Here is a 26,806-nt window from a genome sequence, read left to right on the forward strand (position 1 = left end):
GCTGTTTACTCCGTTACTAGCTTTTGCATTCACCTCAAGCCGAGTCCGGTGGCGTCTACGGTCCGGTCCGCAAAATACACGCTCGGGGTCAGCTTTCACTGCTCGATCTAGGCCTATATCTATCCTCTCCCGCATTCTTGCAACCTTTCCGCACTGCTCAACCTTACTATCTTCATTCGATCACAAAACACGGACTCGAAAAGCAGCTTATCGACATCAAGAAGCACCTTGCTAAGCGCGAAGAGCACCCAACGACCTCAGAAAGGACCCAACCGACTCCGCCGAGCACCCTGTCTACTTCCATAGCCACCGCGGGACATAATACTGCGCCATCACCCACTCAACCGCGCAATGGATCACGCCACGGACGGCTACACAGCTGACACAACCCCGAGTCCGGACACACATGGCTGGGGTGACGACAACAAATCGGTCGTGTGGGGCACGCACGGTGGATTTGGCAATGCGGGCACTACTCTACCACTGACTGCGGCTCAGAAACGCCGTCGTATCAAATCGAGACCTGTCCCACTGAGCCTGCAAACCCCTGAGGAGATCAGCCGTGTCTGTGTCGAGAAGCCCGTCATTCTTGGCCAGAAGAACGCCCGTTACGGCCTGCAGCATCCAGTCAAGATACAAAAGCCTCATCCATATGATGCTATCTTCCACTACTCTGTTCCGGGTATGCAAGAATACAACAGCCAGTCGTTCACGCGTACAGCCGACCCACTCCTTATCGAAGCACTGCCTATCAGCCCAACCCTTTTCTACGCCTGCGATACGACTGCAGCTGTGCATTGCTTGGTGCGTCACGACTTCATTGCTCTGGTCCAGCTGAAGTTGGTATGTGACCTAGACGGTGGATGGAATGCAGCCACGGTCATGGTTCGTGACCAAGACCGCTGGCTGTCACTCAGCAGCTTTCTCTCCGCGCTCCCTGAACCGTCGATTCGCACAGTCGGTCCATCTGGGTTCAAATTGCAGTGGATCTGGTGGAGTAGAATGCCGGGAGAAAAGCGGGCGAAGTTCCAATACAATAAGCTACCCGTCGAAATCCAGCAACATATCATGCTCTACGCTCTTGGTAAGCGTGTCCTATTCAAAGCTCCGTTGGACCCTCGAAGAACTCTTGTTCAGACAATCTCGCAAGGGAGCGGGACAGATAGCGAACCCGCCGTACTCTACGACTCGACTCGACCGGCCGATGTACCTCAATCGAATTTATCTTTACTACGCTTGGACAAGCGAACGCATGCCATGGCTATGTCGACACTGCTTAAGGATACTATCAAGGTATATGAGCATCTGATTTTCGCGCAAGCCTCGATGATCACATCTCATTTCGATCCGACAGACCTTCGATACCTTGAGCTGCGCTTCACCTATCGCGAGTACATTCTCTTCTTTGGGGTCGAGGTCCGCCCATGGGATGACATTGGTGCCCATCATAACGCGGTGGTCCCGGCAAGTATGCTCAAGACACTTCCAAACCTGGTCCAGCTCAACCTCTTCTTTCCATCCACGGCTTCCTGCTATTACTCTCCATGGGCAGGCTACGATGACCAACCCCAGTACTTACTCCGGCAGGACGTCATACCATCTCCGTGCCAGAAAGTCCTCCTCGACTGGATCTTGACATTTGCCATCGAGCACCTGCTAGGTATCCGCAAGGTCTTGTTCACAGGTTACATCAAGACAGAAACCAGGAAGAAGTGGGAATGGGTGCTAGCAAATCAGACAGAAATTGACGTGGCGGGCATGTTCAATGAACACAAAGAGTCGATCAAGAAGCTATCGCCAGCTGCAGCGTAAGCTAGACAACCTCCTTGCAAACATTGCATCTGCTAATGTACATCACAGGCCACCAGAGTGTTGCTGTTTGCATCCCTGCAGTTTCGACGAAGTACGCAAACTATCGGACTTCTACCACGAGGAAAAGCAGAGGAGGGCTTACAAGGCAGCATTTGCTAAATACTGGTTTGACTTCAGTGACGATGGCAAGACTGAGTCGAACAGTCAAGTGGAAGTAAACAGTTCGGCGGAAGAGCGCTCTATTGCAACAGGCTCGGGGTAAGTGCTAGGCGCTAGCAAGGGCATATTCGGTAGAGCACTTTATGGTTGTGTTCGCGCTGCTCTGGAGATGGTAAAGCTGAAGCGAAGGAGCCGGCACTCCAAGCAGCCTACACTAAATGGAATCGCAACAACCTAGCAGGTAGTACTAAATGCCGGCCGGACTTCCGCCGCAAGCACTGACATGCACTTGGTGCATGAATCCAGAGCGAGCTACGTAGCCTAGCATTTCTGGATAGATGTAGCCTATAGGTAGTCTGGCACTTCAAACACGTTGCTCAAATACCCTCCGCGTTGACAGTATTCAGACTGTGCGTCTCTCCCAGTTGATTTAGACGGTGCTGCCGACGGTGTTGATGTATGGACAACTACCTGGGTAGTAAGGAATGGAGAAGCCTCGATCCTGACCAGAGCCTGACATATACCCATTAGCGTCTGGTTCTTTGCAGCCAAGCCGACGCCATAGTCTTCAGAGGAGACGATGGTAATAGCGTTGTTAGTCCTCAAATTACCCTGCTAGTGCTGTGATATGCCAAGCATATCGATGAAGAGGTGTCATCAAACAATGCTTCACCCTTCGCACACATGTGTAAGCAACTGCTCATTGTCTTCTGTAGCCATCAGTAATGGTCCGAACCGTGTCTGCAGTGAACAGCTTTGGCCCATGAGTGCCTCGATATGATTTGCCACCACGAGATTGGTATGGCGAAGTCATGACGACACATCACTTGAAGCCCAGCGATAAACGAAGGACACTTTGTTTCGCACAGGCTTCTCCTATCGACATATTCTCTTGCGATTCTCCTATTAAGAAAGTATTGACTATTTACCAGCAGGTACAACGAACTACTCTGTATCGCAATGCCCGAACGAGATGACCCGACGCAATACGAGATCCGACCAGATCCACAACAATTGACTGGCCACGACGATCAATCCCGCAACACATCGACAGGCGTCGACTATGATCCAAACCCAGTAAACAGCATCAAGCTCCCACCGTCCCGCCAAAAGATCGTGGACGCCATCACCCGGCTCTACAGCGGCAGCGCCAGCGAAGAGGACATGCAAGTCTACGCCGAGAAGTCTGTGTACGACGACCCATGGAGCTACTGTGACACTCGCTACAAGATTGCTGGCCAGTGGTACGGAATCCCGAAGGTTATGGCGAAGTCGCAGACGCTGAAGACGGAAGTGGTGGCGAATGAGCCCGATCGGATTATCTTCAAGCAGCAGCAGGAATATACGCCGCGTGTGGCGCATTTCTCCAAGCCGGTCAACTCGCTCATTACGCTTACGCTGGATGAGAATGAGAAGGTGAAGTATCATAAGGATATGTAAGTTACCTAACATGTGCCATTAGATCTGCGGCTTGCTGACACATGTGTCTATCAAGGTGGAACCACAATGTAAGATATGCCGGAGTATCATGTGTAACAACGTGGCTAACTTGAGCAGGACTACTCGCATGAGGGTCTAGGGAAGATCATGAAGACTTTGAACGGAGACTATCTGACCAAGGTGATTCAAGAATCGCTGCACCGAGTTGATATTTTCTGACAACTTGACAGATCACGCAGCCGCCGAAAGACCTTTGATGTCGAAATACAGATACGCAGATAGACTAATCTCAAGATACAAACAATCGCTTGCCGTCGTCAATTCACAGTATGCCTATAGACACGACTTGCCCTCGCAGCCATGCAACGTACCCCTTCGAAGGCGGCCAATTGCCAGTCTTTCGTTCCGACCATGTCTCTCAGTTGAACAATGTCCACGCTGTGAACACTATCCTGACTTTGAGACCTCACCCTTGTAGCTTCAACAAACATGTATCGCCAACAGGAGTGCTACCAGGCCGTTGACCTTGTGTCATCATCACTCAAAGCACTCTTCACGCTGGTCTTGCTTTGTCGATTGCAAGTATGATCCTGCTTGCATGTGTATATGGCAACGCAATCGGCATGCCACATTGTTCTGCTGATGGAAGATACAGCACAACGGCAAAAATTCCTTTTGTCCAGGCAAGACCAGCAAACCCCTAGGGAGAGCGAGACGATGATGTATTAACGCCATATCATATCCTACCCATCTATTCTAACATCCGCCCACCCAACCAGCATCAGCAACAGCAACAGCAACATCCCAACATGCTATCACACAACGCAAAATTAGCCCTCATAATCGGCCTTCCCATCGGGGGAATCATCACTCTCTCCCTGCTCTGGTACTTCTGGCCGAGAATCAAGCGCTGCTGGAAGACGAGGTGTACTCGGACACAGCCAGAGCTACGAAGGGGTGAACTTTCAATCATCGGTACATGAATGTCTGGGTCGTGGAGCAAGTGAGGAGTGGAGTGGGAGGGCTTAAAGTTGGGGTGCTGGGCGGGGAGACGTGGCGGTGTGGTGGATGAGGGAGGGCAGAGGCTGAGATGGGGCTGCAGGTGGCGAGGAGATTGACATAGGACGCTCCGCGCCTCAGATAGCAAGGACTGCTTGATCGTTTGCTGAAGTTCTGGGATGCGAGCATTGCGTCAATTGGGACTGTTCCAGGCTTGGTCCTTGAAGACGCATATCGAGCTGATGCGATAGCTTGTTTTGCCATATCGAGCCATATCAATTTCCTCTGTCTCTTCTCGTTGTGGCCACAGTCCGGACATTTGCTGGGTTGTAGCATATCTGAATCGAAGTCATCGCCTCTCGATCGTCGCCTTGCTCAGTTGACGGGGACTTGTTCTCAGTGTAGGCATCAATCATGATGTACTGTGCCTCCTCGTTGTCCGCGTTCCAAGCATCCCCGTCGATATGGCCAGAGTAATCCACTAGGCCTGTAGGCAAGCAATCAGTCATCTGAAATCATCGATGATGGGCAACAACGACCAATCAGCCAGCTGACGCCACATCGATCGGCTCTAAGTCATGTTCCTCTCAATCTATCGGTTGGTCGATTGCCAATATACGCGCGACCTGTTCGCTTGCCAAGGTCCTTCCAAGAGGCAAAGTATACCACCATAAATTAGATGCATATCCTCCTAGTTATCGTCCTCATCATTGCGATCGGCTTCCTCACACACGACCAAGTCATGAAGTGCTTTCACCTCACTTACGAACAGCGGTGCGAACACGACACAAAGGCGGAACTTGCGCGAGCAGGCTAGTACTCTTCCTCTACTTGACGCGAATTCTGGCGCTCGAGCCGGGACAACGGTGCAGCATGAATGGTGTGGTAGGATTACTCAATCAGTGCCAGTACCGCATGCGCCGCAGTCTTTGGTTGGGAGGCGTGGAGCACCGGCGTATGTACCGATGCCTACGATCGAGGAGAGTCTCTCTGAAGACCAGATGGAGGGAGTGAATGGGGTACCAGATGACCAGCAAGGTTAAGGCAAGGCTGAAAGTATCATGCAGCCAATTTGCTTAGCCTACTATCGTGCAATCTAGAAATCTGCGACGAGGAAAAGGTATCGTGGGTAGTCTTCCAATATGCCCAGGCTCCAGGCCTTTCGTGATGGAATGGGCGCATAATCGAAAGGTCATCCATCCCATAGATTCCTAGGGGTATGTTAACCACCAACCATCAAACTATCCACCCTTCGTACTCCGTGGCTAGCCTCAAATTCATACCTCAAGTATGAAACTCAGCCATCGGATCCTCAACATCCCACTCATCCCTATACGGCACATCCCTCACCTCAAACCTCCCCCCCGCCTCAGCAGCCACACACTGATTCTTCCCAATCAAATGCCAATCCTCGGCCTTATACGTACTGGGCTCACTCGCCACGATCAAATGCTCGCCGTGGCTCTCCACCGCCAGGCCCTCATACCGTCCTTCTACGTCCTTGCCGTCCGCTACATCGGGGTATTTTCGATTTAGGGTAGTGCCGGCTTTAGTGGAGTAGTAGAGCGATGGCGGTTGTTCTGTTGCGTGATTTCGGAAGCGGTAGGCTATTAGTTTTTGTCCGTCGGTGGCGCAGAGGTTGAGGCTGTTGGGTGCGGCTTTGGAGCGGCCGAGAAGCCGGAGTTGGGTGGTTATGATTGTGGAGACGGTTTTGTGCATGGCTGTGGCCATTTGCTCCAGGGTGTAGGGTTTGAGGAAACTGTTGGAGTCGCCGGATGAGGTGAGGTAGGTCATGTAAAGGGCGGCCATGTGTTCGGAGTCGGTGCCTGTTCCACACCAAATCGGTCAGTCAGCCATAGCCTCTCCCGGCCCACCATCTCGATCGGATCATGAGCATAGCATACCACCGACCACCCCAGCAAAAGCCGCCTCACTCATCTCCCCACAAACACTTCTCTTGATCGCCCCCCAATTCGACACGACCCCATTATGCATAAAAGTATGCCGGCCAAAAACAAACGGGTGGTTATTGACCTGCACAATCGGCGTCCCAGACGCTGCTCGAATATGCGCAAAACAGCATTTCGTCTCCGTGTTCCTGGCTATACTCCTAAAACTCAGATCGTTGGACGGCGGGACAATCGTCTTGTAGACCGCGGGCATGAGGTCGTTGTCATCGCTGTTTGGCGACTCGAAGGCGGAGAGGGAAGTAGTGTACCATGCTACCCCCGCACCATCGATGTTGTAGATACTGTTGCGGGCTGTGGTCAGGTGATCGGCGCTTTTGAGGTCTTCCGGGTTGTGGGCGATGAGTTGGGGGAGGTAATGCTCGTGCACTTGTTTGGCGAGGGAGTTGGGGGGCCGGACCAGGACATCGTCGAGGAGGCAGGGCTCGGTAGGGGAGATGTAGGCGAACCAGCTTTCATCAATATTAGCAGACTGGGATCATGCTGGCAGTGGTATACTGACCGGCACATGGTGGAGAGGAAGATGCTGATACGGGCTGTGAATAGGTATGCTACAATATGCAACGAAAGGACACTGATACTTATCTTTAGATGGCTACAATCCGGCTCACTAGAGGACGGATTGCCTTGCTGGATCATGCTTGCTTCACCAACTAGCTTATCGGCATGGTCGACGCCATTGACGTGGGAACATGCACCCCACGTTCCGTACCTTCCTTGGCATGGGACAAGCTTATACGAACAGACTCAAGCTTAATTTTAGGGTCTATATCCGGGCATGTCGGCGGACAGGGAGAGCCAAGTACCATGTTCCATCGCCATCTTAGAGTCCACGCATCTCTTCACACGTCCAGCTCCCGGGCCCTCCCCCACTTACCATCCAATTACACCCTAATCCACCTCGCCATCCAAAACCCAGTAATTTCCTTCGCCTCATCCACCAACCCCATATCAAGCAACATCTGCGTAGTCCCCCTAACCGCACTCTCCAACGCCGACCAAATCCAAGCATGCGTATAACTAGTATGCTCCCCAACAAAAACCGTCTGCTTCTCCGTATGAAAGTAAGCAGGTAGATACAAATCCTGCTGCCCCACCATCGGGGACGCCCAGGCACCGGCTTGGAATTCGTTCGCCTCCCAGCAGATTCGGTCGTGAGCGCCGGTGAATTCTGTTTCTGCCAGGGGGCCGTGGACTTCGATCATGGCGCGTTGCACGTAGGCTACATGTTGGGCTTCTGTCATTGAGCCGAGACTTCGAGCGGAAACGCCAGAGGAGTAGGAGGCTAGGAGGACGCCGGGGCCGGTGGAGTTTTGTTTGTAGGACGGGTAGCAGATCGAGCCGATGTTTGAGATATCTGTGCTCCCGCACCCGCCGAGGATGGGTTTGGGTAGGTGCTCCCAGAAGCGGGTTTGGTAGTGGAGGGCCACTTTGCATGATTGTTCGTAATTCAGTTGGCTGATGGCGCGGGAGAGGAGGGAGGTGTAGGCTGGTAAGCGCCAGAGGCGGACGCGGCTGAAGGGTACGGCTACGATGGTGTAGTCGAAGTCCATGCTTTCGGGCTCTATAGCGAAGAGGGATTGGTTTCGGTATTGGACGCTCATTTTTCTGATGCTGTCATTCCAGTGTAGACCTTGGACTGTGGTATTTAGATATGTGCGGTTTAGGACATGCGGGATGAAGGACGCTGGGAGCCGGGACAGACCTTTGTCGATCGTGCGCCATTTGGTGGCGCTGAAGTAGCCAGTGTCATAGTCCCAGGAGGGGGAAACGTCTTGGAAGGAGTCGATTTGGTCCGTGGTGTTTTTGCTGTAGCCGAGGACGTAGTTGATGTAGCCGGCTTCGGAGTAGTCGAAGAGGCCGTCTGCGATGGCTTTCTTGTGCGCTTCGAAGACGTTGATTGCTGTCTCTTTTACACTTACGGAGCTCTTCCAGTCTTCGTACCCTTCTGTAGCTAGAGCGACGGCTGTTGCGTTCGAGTATGTCAGATTGGCGTTGACGGCATAATCGGCTGGATCGTTCTTGACTTCCGTCACACTCGGTACAGTCCCATCTGGTCTACGCTTAGATGTACTCGCAGGCAGGTTCGGCGAGTTCTGTATCCATGGGATAAAGTTCACCCCAAACTCGGAATCATTACCGTTGAGCTTGTTCATCTCATCCGCAAGTTGGAAGACCATACGATGATCATTGATTGGAATCGTCTCATTGCCTTGCGTGATCTCGACTGGGAAGCGCATAGGTCCCATCTCCTGGTACTGGTAATCTTCCGGCTTGGTGCCGTTCAAATACGAAGTGTGTACCCTACCACCAATGCGGTGAGAAGCCTCGATGATAGTCCAGTCGTGGAAGCCGACAGAGGTCAGCAGATGGCTCGTCATGAGTCCTGACATGCCGCCGCCGATGATGCCGATCTTCTGCGATTTGGCCTTGGCAACGAAGACATCTTCTGGTTCTTTCTCCTTCAGATACTCCACGCCGTCAAACCACGGACCTTGCCAGTCCATGACTTCGGAGGCTGCGATCCAGCGGCGCTCGTTGCGTCTGACGATAGTGACTGGGTTGGATCTGCCGACTAGTGCTCCGCCGGAGAAGGCATGGAGACAGCCTCCAGATTGCACGTCCGAAGGTGGAAGCCAAACGAAACGTCTTGGTCGCTGTTCTGGGTGATCGACATGCCGCTTGGCCAGGGGATGATCCCCGATATGTGTTTGGCCTAGGGTGTGGTGGCAGTCTGAGCTGGCGAGAATGTCGCAGCCTCCGTAATGGAGAGACAGCCCACCGCTCAGTGGGGCGTTGTATGTGAGGTGAACATTGTGTGCTCCACCTGCCTCTGCTTTTATGTCGCTCTGGAAAGAGACTGAGTTCGATCTTGGTATAGTACAAGCCAATGCGAGAGTGTGCAAGGAAAAAGCAGTGAGCGAGAGAAGCGACAGCGGTCGGGAAGGCATCTTGACGACAGAAAGCACGAGACGATTCTGAGCTCGTACTGGAAGATCTACCTTCGGATACTTATACCAAGCTTCAATCATCCATCATACCCGCCCTTCGCCGGGGGTTTGCAGCATTCGTAGGATCTTCGGGTGTTACTCTTCATGCTTACACATAGCCTTGACAGCAGTACTGAGCGAGTTGTGATACCTGAACAATACCAGTACAGACTTGGTAGGTCGAAGCATAGAGGTGCAAGTCGATGTAGCATTCGCCAAGATGCCAAGAGGTAGCTACTGCGCTGTTATCGCGAAGAGCTGATAGCAGATTGTTCTCGCACGAGAGCTGAAATGTTTCTGTCTGGCATGTCCAGTAATCTGGGTTCTGTTCGGCTGCTCTCGATGCTCGTGTCCTGAGTTGTAGACTCTCCCAGACCGTCTGTAAACCTTCTTGTCATGCTTGATCATGCTGGATGACACGGCGAAGAAGCTTGATGGTGCAGAGCAAGAGCATGCATCGCGTGGAGCTACAGCTGCAGTGTTATCAGTACTTGAAGACTTTGCGGGCGTTACTACTGTCGTCGTCTCGATGTTGATAGTCAGGCTATGGTAGAACGCGCCAAGTAGATCAGCTACCGAAGATCTTCCTTATCAGTGCTCCATAACACGATGATGGTTGACTCGCCATACGCACGCGGGTCGTCGGCAGAAGACGTACGGCTATGTTGCAGAGAGTGCTTAGTGTTCGTCTGTGTCATACTGTAACTGTGCGTGTTTCAGATGACTTTCCTAATGCGAAAGAAATGGATACGGAAGTGGTATGGCTTTGCGGTGCCTTCCCCATTGGGTGACACGGGCGGGAGGGATGTCCATGATTCCATGAAGCTTGTTCCGAGCTGGAGTCGCGATAGCTTGAAGTCAATAATAATACGATCGTTGCTATGCTATGAGTCTATGACACTCAAACCGTGCCGGTAACACCACCGACATGTCCGCCATACCGCCATCCCACCAGCAATCAGAGATCCAGCCGCCCAATGGCTTACCCTTCAATGATCGACAACCACCTGCTATCCAGTTGTACCCACTTAGCAACTACACATTCGGCGTGAAGGAGACACAGCCAGAAGAGGACCCGTCAGTCAAAGACCGACTACGGCGGTTAGAAGAGCACTATGAACAGCATGGCATGCGTCGAACGTGCGAAGGGATACTAGTTTGCCACGAACACAACCACCCTCACGTGTTGATGCTACAGATCGCCAATGCATTCTTCAAGCTGTAAGCACATCTACATCCACTATACACACCGTCAAGATACTGCAAGATACTGCAAGATACTGCAAGATATTGATAGACATTCTAGCCCCGGCGACTATCTCCCCCACGACTCCGACGAAATCGCCGGCTTCAAAACCATCCTCACCGCCAAGCTCGCCCCACCCGCGTCCAGCTCCCTCTCCACCCGCGACGACGCCGCCTCCTCCGACTGGAACATCACCTCTACCCTCGCCCAGTGGTGGCGACCCAACTTCGAAACCTTCATGTACCCCTACCTCCCCCCGCACACGACGCGACCCAAAGAGCTGAAGAAACTCTACTTCATTCAGCTACCCAAAAGTAAGGTGTTGTCCGTGCCGAAGAATATGAAGTTGCTGGCTGTGCCGCTTTTCGAGCTGTATGATAATAGTCAGAGGTATGGGCCGCAGTTGAGTGCTATCCCGCATTATTTGAGTAGGTTCAGGTGGGAGTTTGTGGATGAGGAGGGGGTTGTTACGGCTTGGACGCCGGGTGGAGTTGTGGATGAGAGGGTGAAGGTGAAGGTCCTGGCTGGTGGAGAGGGGGAGCAGGGTGGCCAGGAGGTCAAGATGGAGGGGTGAGGGTTGTCGCGGAAAGGAGTCCGGCATTGCGAAATTAGCGAGGCGCTGGAAGGACAACAAGGTCGTGCTTAGCGGGCATGAGTATATGACAGCGTCGGTGTATCGCAATAGCTTCAAGCATCGGAATTGGCACGATTTTGCTTGTGCTTAAGCCGCATCAGAACTTGGAAAAGAGATTCGAGTCCAGCCCTGGCAGGCCAAGAGATGTCAATCCGATCTACAGCCCATCGCTGCCTGACAAGAAGGCGCGAGCCCTCACACCATACAGCAGGCTATGTCGGCCACCCTTCACCCCGCCCCTCAGCTCGCACGCCTGCGCCATCCCTCCCAATGTGTCGTTTGGCTTGTTGAACGATTGGATTCCACCTTTCTCTCGGCACATACTCCGTCCAAAACACCACTCATCTCACGCCTCCTATCAACGTCCTCAAGCTCAAGGTCCCTTTGGTAATTAGCAGGACCAACTCTCTTACCCCTTCTCTCTTGCGCCGCCCGGCCGGCGTTCTTGGCAATCTCGATATCTGGCGCATGTGCTATAGCGGTTTCCAGGCGGCGGCGGTAGGTTATATGGGCGACGTACCAGTATAGTGCGAGGAGGGGAATTGAGGGCATTGTTAAGACTGGGGCGGTGGGAGTCGTTATGGTCGGAGTAATCATGATGAGTGTCATTGGAGTGTTTGAGAAGGAAGTTGCGGTGATATGATTTGAGGACTCGTTGTGGATGAAAGGCAGTGGGAGGGGTGGTAGTGGCTATTGTCATTTGATTGCCGATGAGGGCGAGAGAGTGCACGGTAGTTACTGGCGGTCAGTCATGAGTCTCTGGAGCAATCGCTCGGTAGTCATAGTCTTCAGGGCGGAGACTACGGCAACGATACACAATGAGATCAAGCCCTGGACGAAACGATAGGCTTTGTCAATACAGGAGCCACATGGTCAGGATGATCTATCCGAAAGTGCGATCGTACTCCATGATATCGACCCTTCTATCACAGCACGGGCCAGTTTCTCTTCTGCTACTCCGTGGGCTCCCGAGTATGCTCACTCCACGGCCGCAAGCTTGCTAGTTTCCCTTCCATCTTCTCCATTATCAAGCACATGTACATCTCGATGCGCCGGAAGAATACCATAACGCATTGATGACCTTGAGCTGGGTACAGGTACATTTGTCCACTTCAGATGATTCTGCTCTCGTATGGTCGGTGCACGTACAGTCAGTTTTGGAGCACTTAACGTCGTTGGAGAAGAGAGAATGCGGACGCTGGGGTGCGGAGGTGTGCGCTCTTCGTGTCGATCAAGGATGGAGTGCTGGCCGGGGTGTGTGTTACCGCCGAGCTCGAGGTCGCCCAGTAGATATGCTGTACCGGGGTTGATCATGTCGAGGGTGCTGTCATAGGATGGCATATCGAGTCCCCTGTTCGCAGCTGCAGCTTCGGCTTGTAGGATTCTACGGGCCTGTCGACGGCGCCATAGAGAGTTGCCTAGTGCGATGGCGCATGCCAGAAGTATTACTCCCGCTACGAGAGGTGCGGCGATCTTTCAGGCTTCGTTGTCGGGCATGGTCTGACGAATATATGCTTATAGAGGTTCATACGAGAGCAACGTGACAGTATCGCGGGGGGGGAGCCTTTGTAGAGTCATTTTGCGTGCCTAAGCATGTGTCAACGTCTCGCCTGTGAGCACAGCAAGCCGCCTTAGCAACCACAGTCGCAAACGGCCCCGTGTCCCCAGAGCCATGACTGCAAACTCATTTGCTACAGTTTGCCTGTCCTACCCAATCACGATCCCGGTAGGTATCCCACCAGCAGGGATCTCAATAATGTTATCGACCACATTCGAATCATACACCGCTTGTGCCAGACCAACATGGTGGGTATCGAGATCATAAACTGCATAGGCGTTCCTCAAGAACGTGTCGCCTAGAATTGTAGGCCAGCCTGCTCCGGCAGGAGCACTGTAAATACCGAATTGGCAATAGCTGATACCGTTCAGACTTCCCAGGACCGTGCCGACGAGCTGAGATAGTGGTACGTTTATGGTTGGACCAGTGAGCAAGTTCGAGAAATGGAAGTTGATGCTTGGACCGTTATTGTTGGTAGCCGCTTGACAAGGTATGATGGCATTGCCGGATGTTGAGCCGAGTGGGTAGTATTGTGCTCCCATGGCATTGATTATGCTGGTTGCGAGATCTTGTTGGAGGATTGTAAGGGTGGTGCCTGTGTCCAGAATCGCGTTCTCGGAGTATGTCAATGGTGTCTGGATTACGGGAAGGAGGCCGTTAAGGGTCGATACTTGGGTAAGTTGGACAGTGGCTTGGTTGTATGACATACTGCCATCCGCGTTTGTACTGCCGACAATAGGTATCTTCAGAAGCGCGCCTGTGAAGCGAGCGAGATTCAGGCCACCGAACAGGATAGTACCGCTAGCGGCTGAAGCTTTATCAAGCCATAAGCTGTAGCTATTACTCGAGATGAGGTTCTGTGTAGCAAGATTATGGTTGAGTGTCGGCCAGCTGGCTGGAAAGCCCACACCAAGAACACCTTCCGTAATACTGCTACCACTCGTACCAAGAATAGCGAGCTGCGAAGTCACGCTTGCACCGCTGATGCCGACGGTGTCGTATATCCAGTTCCCACTGACACTGGCGCCGTCCGTGAAAGTCTCGCCTGTAGCTTGATTGGTATTGGAGAATGTGGATGACTTTGAACTGTCGAAGCTTCCGAGTACGTCGCAAGGTATCAGGCTCGAGCTGCAGAGACTTGAGCCAGTTGCCGGTATGAGGATCACGTTCGAACCTGTGTCGAGTTGCAGTGATTGTGGTTGGCCTGGAGTGCCGATCGTGATATTGATCCAGTATAGTGATCGGTCTGGTCTAGGTGTGAGCAGTGTGCCAATAGACCGTGTTGACAGCGTGTCGTTCGCGTCAACAGTCGTGCTATTGTCTGCTACCTGGGGCTTCCAGATCTCCGCCTTGATCACCCGTTGTGCCGCGGCTAGTCTGGTGGCGAGGAGGGCCAACAAAGTGAGAGGTAGTGTCATCGTGAGGTGGCCACGTGGAGGTATCGAAGACGCTGGAAAGGCTCTTTCCCTTGCTTACGTCGTCCTTGTGATGCGTTGATGATGTTCTTCTGATTGTCTACGTCACAAAGGTACGTCTTTGCTGCCTTTTCTTATCCAACCCGCGAGTTCGTGTGTCGTGGTGATGGTCAATAAGAAGGTACCAAGGTGGAAAGAGGAACAAACAGTAGATGCAGGGCCCTGCTTTACCTACCGTCGCGCGTCGACGTCTACAGCATGAGATGCGTTCAGCTCACCAAAGTCACCACCATCACCATTGGGCGATGGTCTGGTTCGAGGCTTTATCGAAAGAGTCCCAAGCGCAGCCACAACCGTCGTTTTCCGTCCTCGGGAGCTCGGTCCAGCCGCTGATTTGTTCCCCACAAATTGGAATGTGTATAAGAATTGCTCAGAATTGTCAAGCGCACGTCCATCTGTTCCGGAACAATGCATAGTAAGGCCACCACGCGACTCAGCCATGGCCTCAATGCTGTTGCTTACGTAGAGTGACGCCCCCACCACGGCACCTTCGGCATATCACATCGCTTGAGGTGGAAACCTGTCTGACAGAAGAGTCGAGTCTAGTCTTATCCGAAGGACCACACACTGTGTAGCAGTGCTCCTCACCACGTGGATTAACCAGGGCAGCTTCAGAGGCAATCATGTGGCATGCAGCGGTTTAGAGCGGTACAGTATCGGCAGCAAACGAAAGTTGTAGCTCAGGACGTGGTAATGCAATACGGGTACTTCGCGTCGCACGAGTACGAGACCTCACCAGAGTCGCATCGTGTGAAAGTGCAGATTTGACCGATCCTATATACCGCGTGCAAAAGCCTCAGTCGTGTACATCATAACCGCATGAAATCCGATCTACGGACCTGCAACTTGACCTCGCCAATCCCACGATCCTAACAAGGCCCACCAACCATCGCCAACCCCCCTTCCTCCCCCATCCCCTCAATCCTCGCCTGCAAAGCCACCTCATCCTCCTCCAACAACTTCTCAATAACCTTCTTCTCCCTAATCTTGAAGAAAGCCTTCACGCCCTCGACCAACCTCTCCGAGACAGGACCAAGCTGTTCTTCGTCGATAGCAGCGAAACATAACCGGAAGTACTTCCACCCCTCCGCCTCCCTTATCTCAGGCGTGGGTGAGAAGATCCCTCCTGGAGAGACGAGGACGAGGTATGGTTTCGTGGTCCACAGGATCCAGAGGGCACGGGAAAGACGGTCAAGCTGGTTGGCCTTGGCGTAGGTGTGATAGAGCGGATGAGAGTCGAAGAGGATTTTGAGCCAGACGAACATGCCGCCTACGGGCCAGTCGAAGGAGAAGATTTGTTGTTTTTCCACCACGTTCCATTCGTCGTCTTCTTCTTCCTCTCCGTCGGCTAGGGCTTGTGTGAGGCTTGCGCGGCGCCCGGTCTTGACGATGTGGGAGTTGGAGGAGAGGATCTTGCACATGTGGTTCATGCGACGCTCGTAGTTGCCGCGAAGGCCTTCGAGCCAGCGGACCCAACCATCGGCTTTCCAGCCTTCACCTGTGGGAAGGCCACCTCGGCCGTTCTTGTCCTTCTTGAGGTTCTGGTCTGCGATGCCTTTTTGCTCCGGCCCGAGGATCAGTTCAGCAATGATGCTTTGGACGAAGCCGGAGGGTTGTTGGGTGGAGGTCTCTGTGATGCGTAGGATACGTTCGATGAGGTCCGGTTGGCCGGAGATCCAGCCTAGACGACAGCCGGGTGCGACTGTCTTTGAGAAGGTATCGAGGCGGAGGACGCGGCCGTCGGTGTCTACGGAGAGGAACGAGGGAACGAGGGAGTCGAGGAAAGGGTAGCCGGAGGACTTCCAGTTGTCGGGGAGGGGCTCGGAATTGGCGAACATGGTTACGTCGGGGTTGAAAGATGTATTTGCTGAGGAGGAGACGGTGGTGGTGTTTGTGGCGGTTGAGGTGGGGTATTGGAGGTACCAGTAGGGATCGTCCTCGACGATTAGAATGTCGTATTTGCTGCATAGAGCGTAAATGTCGCGGCGACGCTGTAGCGAAAGGACACCAGAAGTCGGATTCTGGCCCATGCTAGCATCAGTCTTGTCAGCATTTCTCCAATGTCGTTCTTAGAGTATTGTACTCACGTCACAGTATACATCAGATGTGGCCTCTTGCCCCGCTTGAAGTCCCAATTCTCCAGCACATCTCTCAACCCGCCCTTGCCTTCCACAACCATGCCTTCATCGTCCAGGACTACCGGCACAGCTCCCAGCCCGCGCGGAAGAGCTGCCTGGACAGCATTCATGTAACAAAAGCTCTCAACCAGCAAGTGTTCTCTATCCCTAATCCAGTCCTTCTCCTCACTCCACTCATTGCTGAATGCCTGCAGCACCTTGCTGAAGCCGTCTGTGTTACCGCAAGTCAAGATGATCTCTGGCCCGCCTTTATAAGGGCAATTGGGATGCATGTGGTCTTGTGTGAACTGGCGGAGGAAGTAGTAGAGTGGTGGATATCCCTGTGCAGTACCATACTGTAGTGCGGAAGCTAGGTCGATCTTCTGGACCGGATTCTTCTGTGCGCTGGTATGTGGGACTGTGAGGGTGTCCTGAGGTTGGTTGAGGGGACTGCTGGTTGTGCCGACATTCAGGTTGCGCATCGGAGCAGCAACGTCGCCCCTCTCATCGTCATCGCGGGATGGCGGGTCGACGGGCTTGTTTGGTGTCGGTGTCCATCGATCTGGCCGTGCTATCTTGGCCTCGAGAGTGTCGAATGGGAAATAGTAATTGTTCGGCAATCCTCCAGCTAATTGACCGATACCAGGGATGAAAAAATACTTGTAGAATGCTTTCATAGAGCTCGCCTGCCTGGCTTTGGTCGCTCGACTGAGGTGATGTGTGAGGTCCTTGGGAGGCGGTCGGTGGTCGACCGGGTTATCTTGTGGTCGCATGCTTGTCGCCATCGTGTGTAGTACCTCCAAATTGATGGGTAGGCTGAGCTGAATACAAACCTTCCTTTGTTGATGAGCAGTGAGATCCTTATCAGAGCTATACAACATGCACGGCGCGGTGTTCGGTTCCTGACAAATGCACCAATGCATGCCTGCAAGCCTAAATCGATGATGATGCACGGCGCTCGGCATTCATGGTGGAGTATGATCAGTAATATCCTGATTCAGACTCATATCTGTCAAAATCAAAGCTCGACGGGACATTGCGAGCGAGAGCGTACGAATGCTATGTGTTGGAACTATCTGTACTTTTCATTGGATCTATCCCAACAGATGTTAATGTTTTCATGCTGTGTTCAATGCCTGGCATTAAATCAGGCTTAACTCCATGCGGCTCCCCGGCACGTGGAGCTATCCCGTCTCCGATACGCGACGACATCCCAAGCCAAGCACTATTGCATCTCACATCGCAAACATCTTGTCGACATAGACAGTGAGTATAGGATCTATCGTAGAAGTAGGTCTACACAGCTTCTCCTTGAATTCTTCGGTCATACCGCATCGCTCATCACACAATGTCACCATAACGAGAAGTAGCAGCGAAATTACGACAAGACGACGAAATGGGACGACAGGGTCAGACGGACGAAGAGGCTGCGGTGAACGATCGCATGAGTCTGAATGGGAACGTCCAGGTATATCACGACGAATCGGACGATGACGCGATCACTGGTGCGGATGCACCGTTACGCGGACCAGGCGCATCATCTCGACCATCCTCCGACTTCGACGGGTTGCATCTTGGAGGCAGCAGTCCGGCATGGCTGAGCAAGACAGTAGATCAACTACCTCAGCCTGTCAAGAATGCCTGGGAAGCGACAAAGACATGGGTCAAAGGTCCAGACCCTCCGAGAATCTTCACCATAACGCCCATCTTTCCATTGATACAACACATACCTATTACACTACTTGATCGCTATGCACCGAAACGAATGCATCGCTTCTGGCTTCTCGTACTCCTCCTAGCCTCTTGGCTCCTCTCCTTCTCCCTCATCCTCCGCGCCTCAAACTTCTCGGCCAGCATCCCCGGCTACGGTCAACCCATCCATCTCCACTGCGGCGCATCCTACTGGGAGGAAGGCAACGGCTGCGGTCTGAACGGCAACCGCTGTCGCCCTTTCGCGAACGAGACTCTTGCTTTCCGCTGCCCAGCCGACTGCCACAAGATCCAGGCCCTCAATCCACATGCCATCGGCGACCAAGAAATCGTCTATCGCTCTCTCGCCGTCGGCGGTCCCACAGAGTCTCACACCGGTTTCGAAGACATACTGGTGAATAATGCCATCTACCGCAGCGATAGCTTCATCTGCGCCTCCGCCATCCACGCCGGCTTCCTTACTTCCACTACAGGAGGATGCGGCGTCCTTTCCCTAACAGGCGAACAAACTTCTTTCCCCAGCTCAACCCACCACGGCATAGAAAGCATCCCCTTCGCATCCTACTTCCCGCAAACCTTCGGCTTCCTCTCCGGAACAGAAGCCTCCTGCCACGACCTCCGATGGCCAGCCCTAGGGATAAGCGTAGCCTTTACCACCGTCTTAAGCCTCTTCACCACCAGCCCAATAATCTTCTTCTGGACGAATTTCACCATCCTCTTCTTCCAGACTGCACTAGCAACCGATCCACCGAATCTCTTCACTACGAGTTCCCTCCTTTCCCTAGCCTTTGGCCGTTTCCTTCCTGCGGCCTTCTGTGGCTGGGTAACATATCGGTACACCGTCAAACGCAGCCTTACGGACTTGACGGCGCAGATCGAGAAAACGGTCCTCTGGCTTGGACCCGCGTGGGTCGGTGCACTGAACAATCATACTTTCGACAAGATACCCATTCAGCGCTTGACATCGCACGATATTCAGGCCCAACCCGGTGCCATACCAGCCTTGATCGCCGTCGTCCTAACAATCTTCTTCATCGCCCTTGGCCAAGCGTGGTCTTTCCGCGTCGAGGGCCGAATGCCGCGATATCTAGCTATCTATGGCCTTTTCGTCCTCGCGATCTTTATTATGCTGGCTCTGCCCAGTCTGAATCTGAGGATCCATCACTACATCCTTGCTCTCCTGCTGCTGCCAGGGACAAGTTTCCAGAATCGTCCTAGTCTCCTCTATCAGGGCCTTCTCGTTGGACTGTTCGTGAATGGAATTGCGAGATGGGGGTTTGACTCTATTCTGCAGACTCCCGGGGAGTTACTCAAGGGTGCACAGAGAGGGACGTTGATACCTGCTGTCAGTGTTTTGGCTATTGGGGCGAGCAATATCACCTTTGGTCTTGGATCATTGCCACAGTACGACAAGAAGGCAGGCGTGACATTCGACGGCATCAGCGTCCTTGTCAATGATGTTGAGAGGTTCCGCGGATATGGAGACGATAGATCGGACTGGGGTGATGCCTCAGCTGGTGGGAATTTGACGTGGACTTGGTGGCGGCATAGAGTTGGTAGGGATGATGATGACGATGTGGCTGGAGTGGACGATATACTGGGTCATGAGAGCGATATTGATGTTCATGTGGACGGCGATGATGTAAAGATAGAGGGACGCAGGCGGTTGCCGGAGTACTTTAGATTTGGATATATGGCTGGAAGCTCAGTGGGTGATTACAGTAAAGCTGGGATTTGGGATGAGGAGGGAGAGTGGTCGGAGATGGAGCCGGGGCCCAGTTGATGCTTGAGCTATATACTGAGCGCCATCAATATATCTATCCATCTTGATGTTTGTCACAGACGGTCCACTTTAATCACGGCAACCAAATCTTGCCGCGCCGGTCTTGGGCTTCGTCCTCGTGCGACGGACTCGCACCTCTAGTGCTTCCCCAAGCTCCGGAGGAAACGGGTATGTTCAAACAGAACATTGACTGCGTCGTTTTCCATCTCGCGGAGGATGACGATGTAGGATGGGTCTTGTCGGTCGTACTATGGCGCTCGAAAGGTCATCGCTCGGGGATCACTGGACCAAGGTGTACGATCGTGAGGCCTGGGCTCGATTATCAGGATCTCACCAGCTATCCCAACGTTGGTCCGGCTGAAGTGGCACGAAGTTCCAAGCGCTCGGTTCACTCTGATATTTGTGCTATGTCTGAAACCTTCTGGAGTAGCGGCAAGGAGAGAGGTCTTGCGAGCTGGGTCAGCGGATGTCCACGCAAATATGGTAGGGTCGCGGGTGTCCTGCAGCAACTCCCGCTGCAGTCTTGCGAACGCATCGGAACCTTCGCCGTACATAGGCGCCATGTTCACTCCAAGGATGCCGAAAAGCGAGTAAGCTCGATCCTCCATCCGTGAGGTTCGTCTGTCAGCTGCCCACGAAAGAAGTTGGGCCAAGCAGCAATCGGTGATCGGTATCTGCTGAGTAAGGACGGCCACAGGAATCTTCGTTATGGCCGAGATCAGCTGAGGGAGGTTGTCAGGATACTCGACGCTGCGCCAGTGGCTATCGAAGAAGCAGATCTCTTTTGGCGCCGGCAGCTCTTGTAGGCACCACCCGCGAGTGAACCAGACACATCGTGATAGTCCGAGCGCCAGATCAGCTTGAGCGTTCGCGGTAACGACATCGGTGGTTGTTGCTGGTGTCGAAAGATCATGTCCATCAGTATCGATGTTCAGATCTGAAAGATGTGCGTAACACCGTTGCGCGTGGGCGTATCATGCGTACATGGATCGAATTGCCTCACCGAGCTCAGCGTCATTCTCCTTGTTGATGCAGCATGTGTCCGACCATATATACTTGAAGTCATCCGCCTCAGCTTGTCTGCAAGCATCATAGATCTTGGCATAGCCTTTTCTGTAAGGACGCACTTCATCCGGTGGTGAGCCGGTTGTGGACTTTGTGGCCAGTGTTTCTGCCTCTAGCCACTCTTGATACGCGATTTCTTCCCCTTCAGGACCCCAAGTATGTGACAGTATTGCATATGGCGGTGCTTGATCTCTGGGAAATGGTACCAGCCTATAGCTTTTGACGTCGATCAGACGGGGTGGACTGCGTCTCGAACCCATTCGGGTCCTTGTGTTGCGCTAGCAAAGATGATCTGGTTGGATCTAGCGGCGACGTGCTTTGGGAGTCTCTCACTACCTCCATAGTGACAAGACGCTCACGGGTAGGATGTACAGCTCGAACTGTATGGCGTCCAGCCTCGCACAGCCTCAGCCTCCAAGCCCCATGACGGGACGACCTCGCATATGATCAAGCTTGCCAAAGACGCATCCACGCGTTGGGGGAAGGGATGGTTTCAATTCCTCATGCCAACGTGGCAAAGATGCTGCTGTTGTGCGATATGATAATAGTTACACACTCTCAATGCTCGGCAAGCTAGTTGCAACGCTAAACCAAGGCCAATCGAAGCGAAGTAGAGAAAAGAAGTTCTTCATAGCCCCAACGCTAGCCCCAATTGAGGAATGGTCTTCCACGGTGACCAATTCAAGAGTTCGATAAGTAAGACGACGAAATCAAGATAAACGAGCAGGCTGAACGATAGATACATGATGTCTCCGTCCACAAACCGAGCAATCGCCCTTGTGACATGCCGAGGATGTCCACGACAATGTCATTCGAGCTAAAGCCTCTGGAGATATCTGATGCGCCTACATGTGTAGCAATCTACTTTGCAGCTTTCCAAAATGCACATTCACTCGGATGCTGGCCACGAGACGTCCTTGCCGTTCGAGAATGGTGGGAAAACATGATCAGAGACGAGCTCCACGAGCCCGGCTCACAATGGCTTAAAGCTGTTGCGAACGAAAGTGGAGACATTGCTGGTTACTGCAAGTGGCGAAAATACGAAGCCGGTCACGAAGCCGACACGAGCTTACCTCAGTGGCCCGAGGGGTCAGACAAGAGACTAGCAGATGAGACGTTCGGCGACTGGGCGAACAAGCATCCTCAATTGATGGGTGCGAGGGCGCATTGGTGTTAGTCACCTTTATTCATATACATCTCTCGGAGACGAAGCTGATCTATTGCCCAGACCTCGAGATGGTCGCCACCGACCCCAAGTTTCAGGGTAAGGGCGCTGGCTCCCAAATGATGCGCTGGGGTCTCGAGCGAGCAGACAATGAGAACCTCGAGGCTTACCTAGAGGCATCACCAGATGCTGTTACTCTGTACGAACGCTTTGGCTTTCGTGAAGCAGGCAGGACGGACACGTGGATCGAGAATGAGCGCGTCAAGCCTGGGACGTTGTACCGTAATCTCTTTATGATACGGCCTGCTAAGAGTACTATCTAGTCGAAAGGGAGTCAATTGGCAGCAATCTTGTACTTGAGCCAGACGTGCTCGTCGGGCTTATGTGCTGTGTGATTATTGCGGTTCGTCTCCGGGATCCGAGTGGTTTCACTACCGTCCGCATTCGCGAGCTTGATGTCGCTGAAGTATGCGAGAAAGAAGGCAACGATGATATTGTTCTCGAGCTTAGCGAAACGCATACCCAAGCATGGATGTCGCCCCTGTATCAAAGTCAGCAGCTTTCTTCGAGATGTGCAATCACTATCAGCCAGTACACTCACAGCACCCCAGCCCACAAATGCATATGGCTGTTTCTTGTCCTCCGCTCTTTCGGGCGAAAATCGAGTCGGATCATACTCATCCGGATTGGTATAGACCTGCGGGTTGTAGTGAATATCGCCCAAGGCGTAGGTGGCGAAGACACCGGGAGGTATGACTTCTGTACCTTCCTTATTGATCGGTACCGCATGATCGGATACATTCTTGCGAAAGAACGACCCTGATGACTGTAGTCTCATTGACTCTCGGAGGCACATGTCTACGATCGGGAACTCGTTCTCCCATGCCTCGATGGGCACATGCATCAGTCTCTCCTTGAGAGGCAGTGAAGTATCGTGTGTGTAGCGGTCGGCCACTCTATCAACCTCTTGTCGAATTTGAGAGAGCCAATATGGCTTGCTTGTCATGTATACCAGAATCCAAGCCGCATTGATGCCAGAGTTCAGCTGGCCAGCGAATAGTGCTCCAAGAACGAATTTGAGGATATCTGTGATACTATCGCCAGAATCAATGAGGTGTTGCAATGCGTCTTCCTGCCATGTGCCGTTCTTCTTTCTGGCATCAACCACCCCTTTGAAGATGACATATAGTCTCCCGCCAGCTATAGTACGTCTAACCGTCGCCCATTGCGGTAGCCATGGGTACATGATGCTGAGGGGCGTCGTGGCACCTTCTACTTCTTCGAAGCACTTGAGAGTCTTAGCAAGCAGCACTGGATCATCAGCGATCTCATTACAGGCAACGGTTCGCATGGTGAACTTGTAGACCATGCGATATATGCTATCAAACGGATCCGTGAGGTTCTTTCCTGTTGCCGCCATCTCGTCGAGCACGAGCCGAGCATCCTGCAAGAGCTGAGGTAAGCCGTCTCGCAGTCGGTTGCCTTTCAGCATAGCTATCAATCGCTTGTTGAAGTAGGCGCTGAAGCCAGACTCATTGCCGTGCGTGACATCGCTGGCAAGAACGTTATTGTCGGGCTTGACCTCTGGAGAGCCAGCAAGTAGAGCAGAATACCCCTCACTGAAAGCAAGGTCTTTGCTCTCCAAGAACACCTTCCGGGCTTCTTCGCCTCTTATCGAGACGACGGGCCACTTGCCGGCATAAAAGGAGAAATTCCCTGTGGGAGAATGTCTGGAAGCTTTCTGCTGGAAGTCCCACCTCTGCGTGAAGAAGGCAAAAGCTCCGAGCACTGCGCTCGCGTCTTTCGTCAAAGGTGGAGCTTTCGAGCCATGAGGCGGCTTCTGTAGAGCATAGTAGGCCGAGCTGAGGAGGAGGGTGAGCAGTGCTAGAGTGACCGCAAGCCATGGAGCGATGCCATCATGACCCTTCGCGCTCGTCGTGGCGTCCATCCTACGTCGACGAGAGGCTCTGATGATTTCGAGCGGTCAACGATCAAAGGCGAAGTGGACAACGGTACATGCTGCTTGAGACGGTCGCCAGACCTCTTTATTAGGCCACCTACTGGCGGTATGGGCTCGCGTACCCTGGGCGAGACTAGCGATGGATTCGGGGGGGTTGCTTCGTCTACACGATAGGACCAATCAGGTCACTCGCGAATGATTCGAGTAGCACGGAGACGCCGTGTCATGCATCGATGCACATAATGGTTCGATATTGCTCGTTTACCTAATGCCGCGTGTGCGAAATGCGAGGGGTCACGTAAGCATTCATTCGTTCATGGTGTACTACAAGACTATCCGCCTTCCATTGGATTTCGCACATTTATAAGATCTCAAGCTTAGCATCATTTCTGTTTACTCTCGGAATCTATCAACAAAGGCCTATATCTCCGATCGATCTCTTCATGAAGTGACCTATGCGGCAAAGACTTTACGCATAACCTATGTTCCTCGGAAATGTATCTACAGGCGTGGTATCATATCGTCATTTAGCAGTCCAAGCCTACTCTCCATTCACCTGAGCACCAGCCTTCGCTTCTTCATACTTCTTCTTCTCCTCGGTACTGGCAGCTGGCTTCTTCTCCTTCTCCCGCAACTCATCCTCGACCCAACTTGTGACCTTCTCAAAAGCAGTCTTCGGCTCCTTCTTATGCATCATAAGCAGATTCTGTACCTCAGCAGGCGTAAACGTGGATTCAGGTACACGCTCCGCGAAGTCTGAAGCCAGCGTCTCCAGATCTTCTCGCGACATCGACGCGAGCTGGTCGTCCGTCACTGGACCTAGGCTCTTGTCAGGCCTGGACCCTTCGCCGCTGGTGTGACCATTTGCTAAGCCAGCATCGATTATCTTCTTCTTGGTTCGTGAAGCAGCGCGCACGTATGACTCTTCGCTCGCAGCATACATCCTCACAAACAGTTCACGGACCTGTTCGCGCATCGCAAGCTTGAAGTCAACTTTGCGGTCGACACGGCCAGGCCGGACGAGAGCTGCATCGAGCTGCTCAGGATGATTTGTAGTCATGATGAGCACCCGACCTTCGTGTGTGGCGACACCATCGATGGCATTGAGGAGACCGGAAAGCGAGATGCCAGTGTTGCTCGTTTGACCGTCTGCGGTGGTCGCATTACCGCGTTTAGCTTTGCCACCTCTGTTACCAGGCTGGGGTGCGGCGACGGCTTTCAGCTCGCGAGCAAGGTCTTTGAGTGTGAAGTCTTCGACCTTCTTTGCTACCTCTCCTTCACCTTCCTTCTTTTCACTATTCACCTCAGGCTTCTTCTTCTCTACATCCTTCTCGTCCTTCTTCTCAGACTTGCTCTCGGCATCCTTATCATCACTAGCACCATCTCTGACCAGCCCAGCAGCGTCAACATCCTCAAGCAGGACAATACATCTCCTCGGCAGGCCGTTGAACAGCTGCATCAAATCGCCCTCAGTCAGAGTCGGCTCCTGCAAGCTGATAGCATAAATCTCCAACCCAAAGATCCCAGCCAAAGCGAAGCTCAAGCTAGTCTTACCAGTACCAGGAGGACCATGGAAGAGATAGCCTCTACGGTAAGGTATACCACGAGTAGCATACCATCTCGGACTCGCAGGATGTAAGTACTCGTTCATATCATGGATGATCATACTCTTCTGCCCATTATCTAAGATAACTGTGTCCATCGGCCGAGACGGTCTCGAAGAAGTCTTGCTCCAAGTACCACCAAATCTCGCTCGATCCTTGGGAGTCGGATGTCGGATCGTCGTCGTTCCAGTCGTGCGATTCAGAGACCAGACCCGAATCGTCCTGAGCAAGTCCTTGACGGGCGCAATATCACGACCGATGCAGTCGAGCTCGATGATATCGTCTTCAGCAGCGCCACCGAAGCTCACCTGAACTCGTTGACCTTCGTTGGGTCGTCGAGAGCGCTTGAACCAGAAGATCTGGCCGTTGTGCCACACGAATTGACGTCCATAGTAAGGCTCGAAGCGTGGTGGTGTACGGGCCTGCCACTTACTCCAGGAGAACATCCCGTTCTCATCCAACGCATCGTCAGCGACTTCATCGAAGGCATCGTCCGCTCGACTGCCTCTCTGGGTCTTGGCTCGCATCTTCCTGGACCGGGAGGTAGAAGTCTGATGCTCTGCGAGCCATGCCATGACCATGTCGAACAAGTCATCGTGTTCGTCGATGTAGACAGAAGACATGCAGGCATAATTGAAAGCCCAGGCGATCTGACCTGAAAGCCATTGTCCACCTTTGATGAGAGCGAGGAGTAAAATACCGATCGAGACAAAGACCGAGATGTCGAAGCCCAGGTATGCAAAGGCGTAGCGGGAGATGATACTATAGCCCGGTATGATTGCCTCCAGAATATTCGGCGGGAGATCAGTGAGGTTGGGGACATTTGTGTCGTTCGACTGTGCCGCAACGTCTGGCATCATCCGTGCCAGCTTCCTGAAGTCCATCTTGAAATTCTATCCAGGATGGAGAGATAGAGATGCTACTTGTGAGTGTATATATCTGGCCAGGAATATACAAACAACAGGCAAACAAATACTTATGTAGGTCTCAGCAGGCCTGAGGAGCGACACGTCACAGCCACATGAGGCAGCCTTCGCCACAACCTCGCTGCCTGGATTTTATGGAGCTTATGCAGGTACATCGTGAGTCAGCTTAGCTACCATGTACCTTGTCCGGTCAGGA

At 52.9% G+C, this 26,806-nt stretch overlaps 12 protein-coding genes across 12 annotated transcripts; 5 read left to right on the forward strand and 7 right to left on the reverse strand.

Annotated features, from left to right (window-relative positions):
- Positions 1-351: 351 nt before the first annotated feature.
- LTS14_000291 (uncharacterized protein) lies at positions 352-2,074 on the forward strand (the record flags this gene model as incomplete). Its single annotated transcript, XM_064833004.1, has 2 exons — positions 352-1,808; positions 1,894-2,074. 2 exons carry the CDS (start codon positions 352-354, stop codon positions 2,072-2,074), a joined length of 1,638 nt encoding a protein of 545 aa, XP_064699273.1.
- An 857-nt stretch (positions 2,075-2,931) lies between these two features.
- Positions 2,932-3,668, forward strand: LTS14_000292 (uncharacterized protein; the record flags this gene model as incomplete). The annotated part of the gene is made up of 4 exons (XM_064833005.1): positions 2,932-3,407; positions 3,467-3,479; positions 3,529-3,591; positions 3,642-3,668. The coding sequence occupies 4 exons, from the start codon at positions 2,932-2,934 to the stop codon at positions 3,666-3,668; spliced, it is 579 nt and encodes a 192-aa protein (XP_064699274.1).
- Positions 3,669-5,694: 2,026 nt separating this feature from the next.
- Positions 5,695-6,887, reverse strand: LTS14_000293 (uncharacterized protein; the record flags this gene model as incomplete). Its single annotated transcript, XM_064833006.1, has 3 exons — positions 5,695-6,236; positions 6,315-6,829; positions 6,880-6,887. 3 exons carry the CDS (start codon positions 6,885-6,887, stop codon positions 5,695-5,697), a joined length of 1,065 nt encoding a protein of 354 aa, XP_064699275.1.
- A 374-nt stretch (positions 6,888-7,261) lies between these two features.
- On the reverse strand, positions 7,262-9,328 carry LTS14_000294 (uncharacterized protein; the record flags this gene model as incomplete). The annotated part of the gene is made up of 1 exon (XM_064833007.1): positions 7,262-9,328. The coding sequence occupies one exon, from the start codon at positions 9,326-9,328 to the stop codon at positions 7,262-7,264; it is 2,067 nt and encodes a 688-aa protein (XP_064699276.1).
- A 967-nt stretch (positions 9,329-10,295) lies between these two features.
- Positions 10,296-11,187, forward strand: LTS14_000295 (uncharacterized protein; the record flags this gene model as incomplete). The annotated part of the gene is made up of 2 exons (XM_064833008.1): positions 10,296-10,588; positions 10,674-11,187. The coding sequence occupies 2 exons, from the start codon at positions 10,296-10,298 to the stop codon at positions 11,185-11,187; spliced, it is 807 nt and encodes a 268-aa protein (XP_064699277.1).
- Positions 11,188-12,954: 1,767 nt separating this feature from the next.
- On the reverse strand, positions 12,955-14,223 carry LTS14_000296 (uncharacterized protein; the record flags this gene model as incomplete). The annotated part of the gene is made up of 1 exon (XM_064833009.1): positions 12,955-14,223. One exon carries the CDS (start codon positions 14,221-14,223, stop codon positions 12,955-12,957), a length of 1,269 nt encoding a protein of 422 aa, XP_064699278.1.
- Positions 14,224-15,149: 926 nt separating this feature from the next.
- On the reverse strand, positions 15,150-17,182 carry LTS14_000297 (uncharacterized protein; the record flags this gene model as incomplete). Its single annotated transcript, XM_064833010.1, has 2 exons — positions 15,150-16,311; positions 16,368-17,182. The coding sequence occupies 2 exons, from the start codon at positions 17,180-17,182 to the stop codon at positions 15,150-15,152; spliced, it is 1,977 nt and encodes a 658-aa protein (XP_064699279.1).
- Positions 17,183-17,793: 611 nt separating this feature from the next.
- On the forward strand, positions 17,794-19,890 carry LTS14_000298 (uncharacterized protein; the record flags this gene model as incomplete). The annotated part of the gene is made up of 1 exon (XM_064833011.1): positions 17,794-19,890. The coding sequence occupies one exon, from the start codon at positions 17,794-17,796 to the stop codon at positions 19,888-19,890; it is 2,097 nt and encodes a 698-aa protein (XP_064699280.1).
- Positions 19,891-20,138: 248 nt separating this feature from the next.
- Positions 20,139-21,215, reverse strand: LTS14_000299 (uncharacterized protein; the record flags this gene model as incomplete). Its single annotated transcript, XM_064833012.1, has 2 exons — positions 20,139-20,827; positions 20,894-21,215. The coding sequence occupies 2 exons, from the start codon at positions 21,213-21,215 to the stop codon at positions 20,139-20,141; spliced, it is 1,011 nt and encodes a 336-aa protein (XP_064699281.1).
- A 545-nt stretch (positions 21,216-21,760) lies between these two features.
- LTS14_000300 (uncharacterized protein) lies at positions 21,761-22,443 on the forward strand (the record flags this gene model as incomplete). Its single annotated transcript, XM_064833013.1, has 2 exons — positions 21,761-22,109; positions 22,184-22,443. The coding sequence occupies 2 exons, from the start codon at positions 21,761-21,763 to the stop codon at positions 22,441-22,443; spliced, it is 609 nt and encodes a 202-aa protein (XP_064699282.1).
- Positions 22,444-22,454: 11 nt separating this feature from the next.
- LTS14_000301 (uncharacterized protein) lies at positions 22,455-24,068 on the reverse strand (the record flags this gene model as incomplete). Its single annotated transcript, XM_064833014.1, has 2 exons — positions 22,455-22,661; positions 22,722-24,068. 2 exons carry the CDS (start codon positions 24,066-24,068, stop codon positions 22,455-22,457), a joined length of 1,554 nt encoding a protein of 517 aa, XP_064699283.1.
- Positions 24,069-24,621: 553 nt separating this feature from the next.
- On the reverse strand, positions 24,622-26,568 carry LTS14_000302 (uncharacterized protein; the record flags this gene model as incomplete). The annotated part of the gene is made up of 1 exon (XM_064833015.1): positions 24,622-26,568. One exon carries the CDS (start codon positions 26,566-26,568, stop codon positions 24,622-24,624), a length of 1,947 nt encoding a protein of 648 aa, XP_064699284.1.
- Between the last annotated feature and the right edge of the window lie 238 nt (positions 26,569-26,806).

The sequence above is a fragment of the Recurvomyces mirabilis genome (assembly GCF_035927965.1).
Source record: "Recurvomyces mirabilis strain CCFEE 5264 chromosome Unknown scaffold_1, whole genome shotgun sequence".
NCBI lineage: Eukaryota > Fungi > Ascomycota > Dothideomycetes > Mycosphaerellales > Teratosphaeriaceae > Recurvomyces > Recurvomyces mirabilis.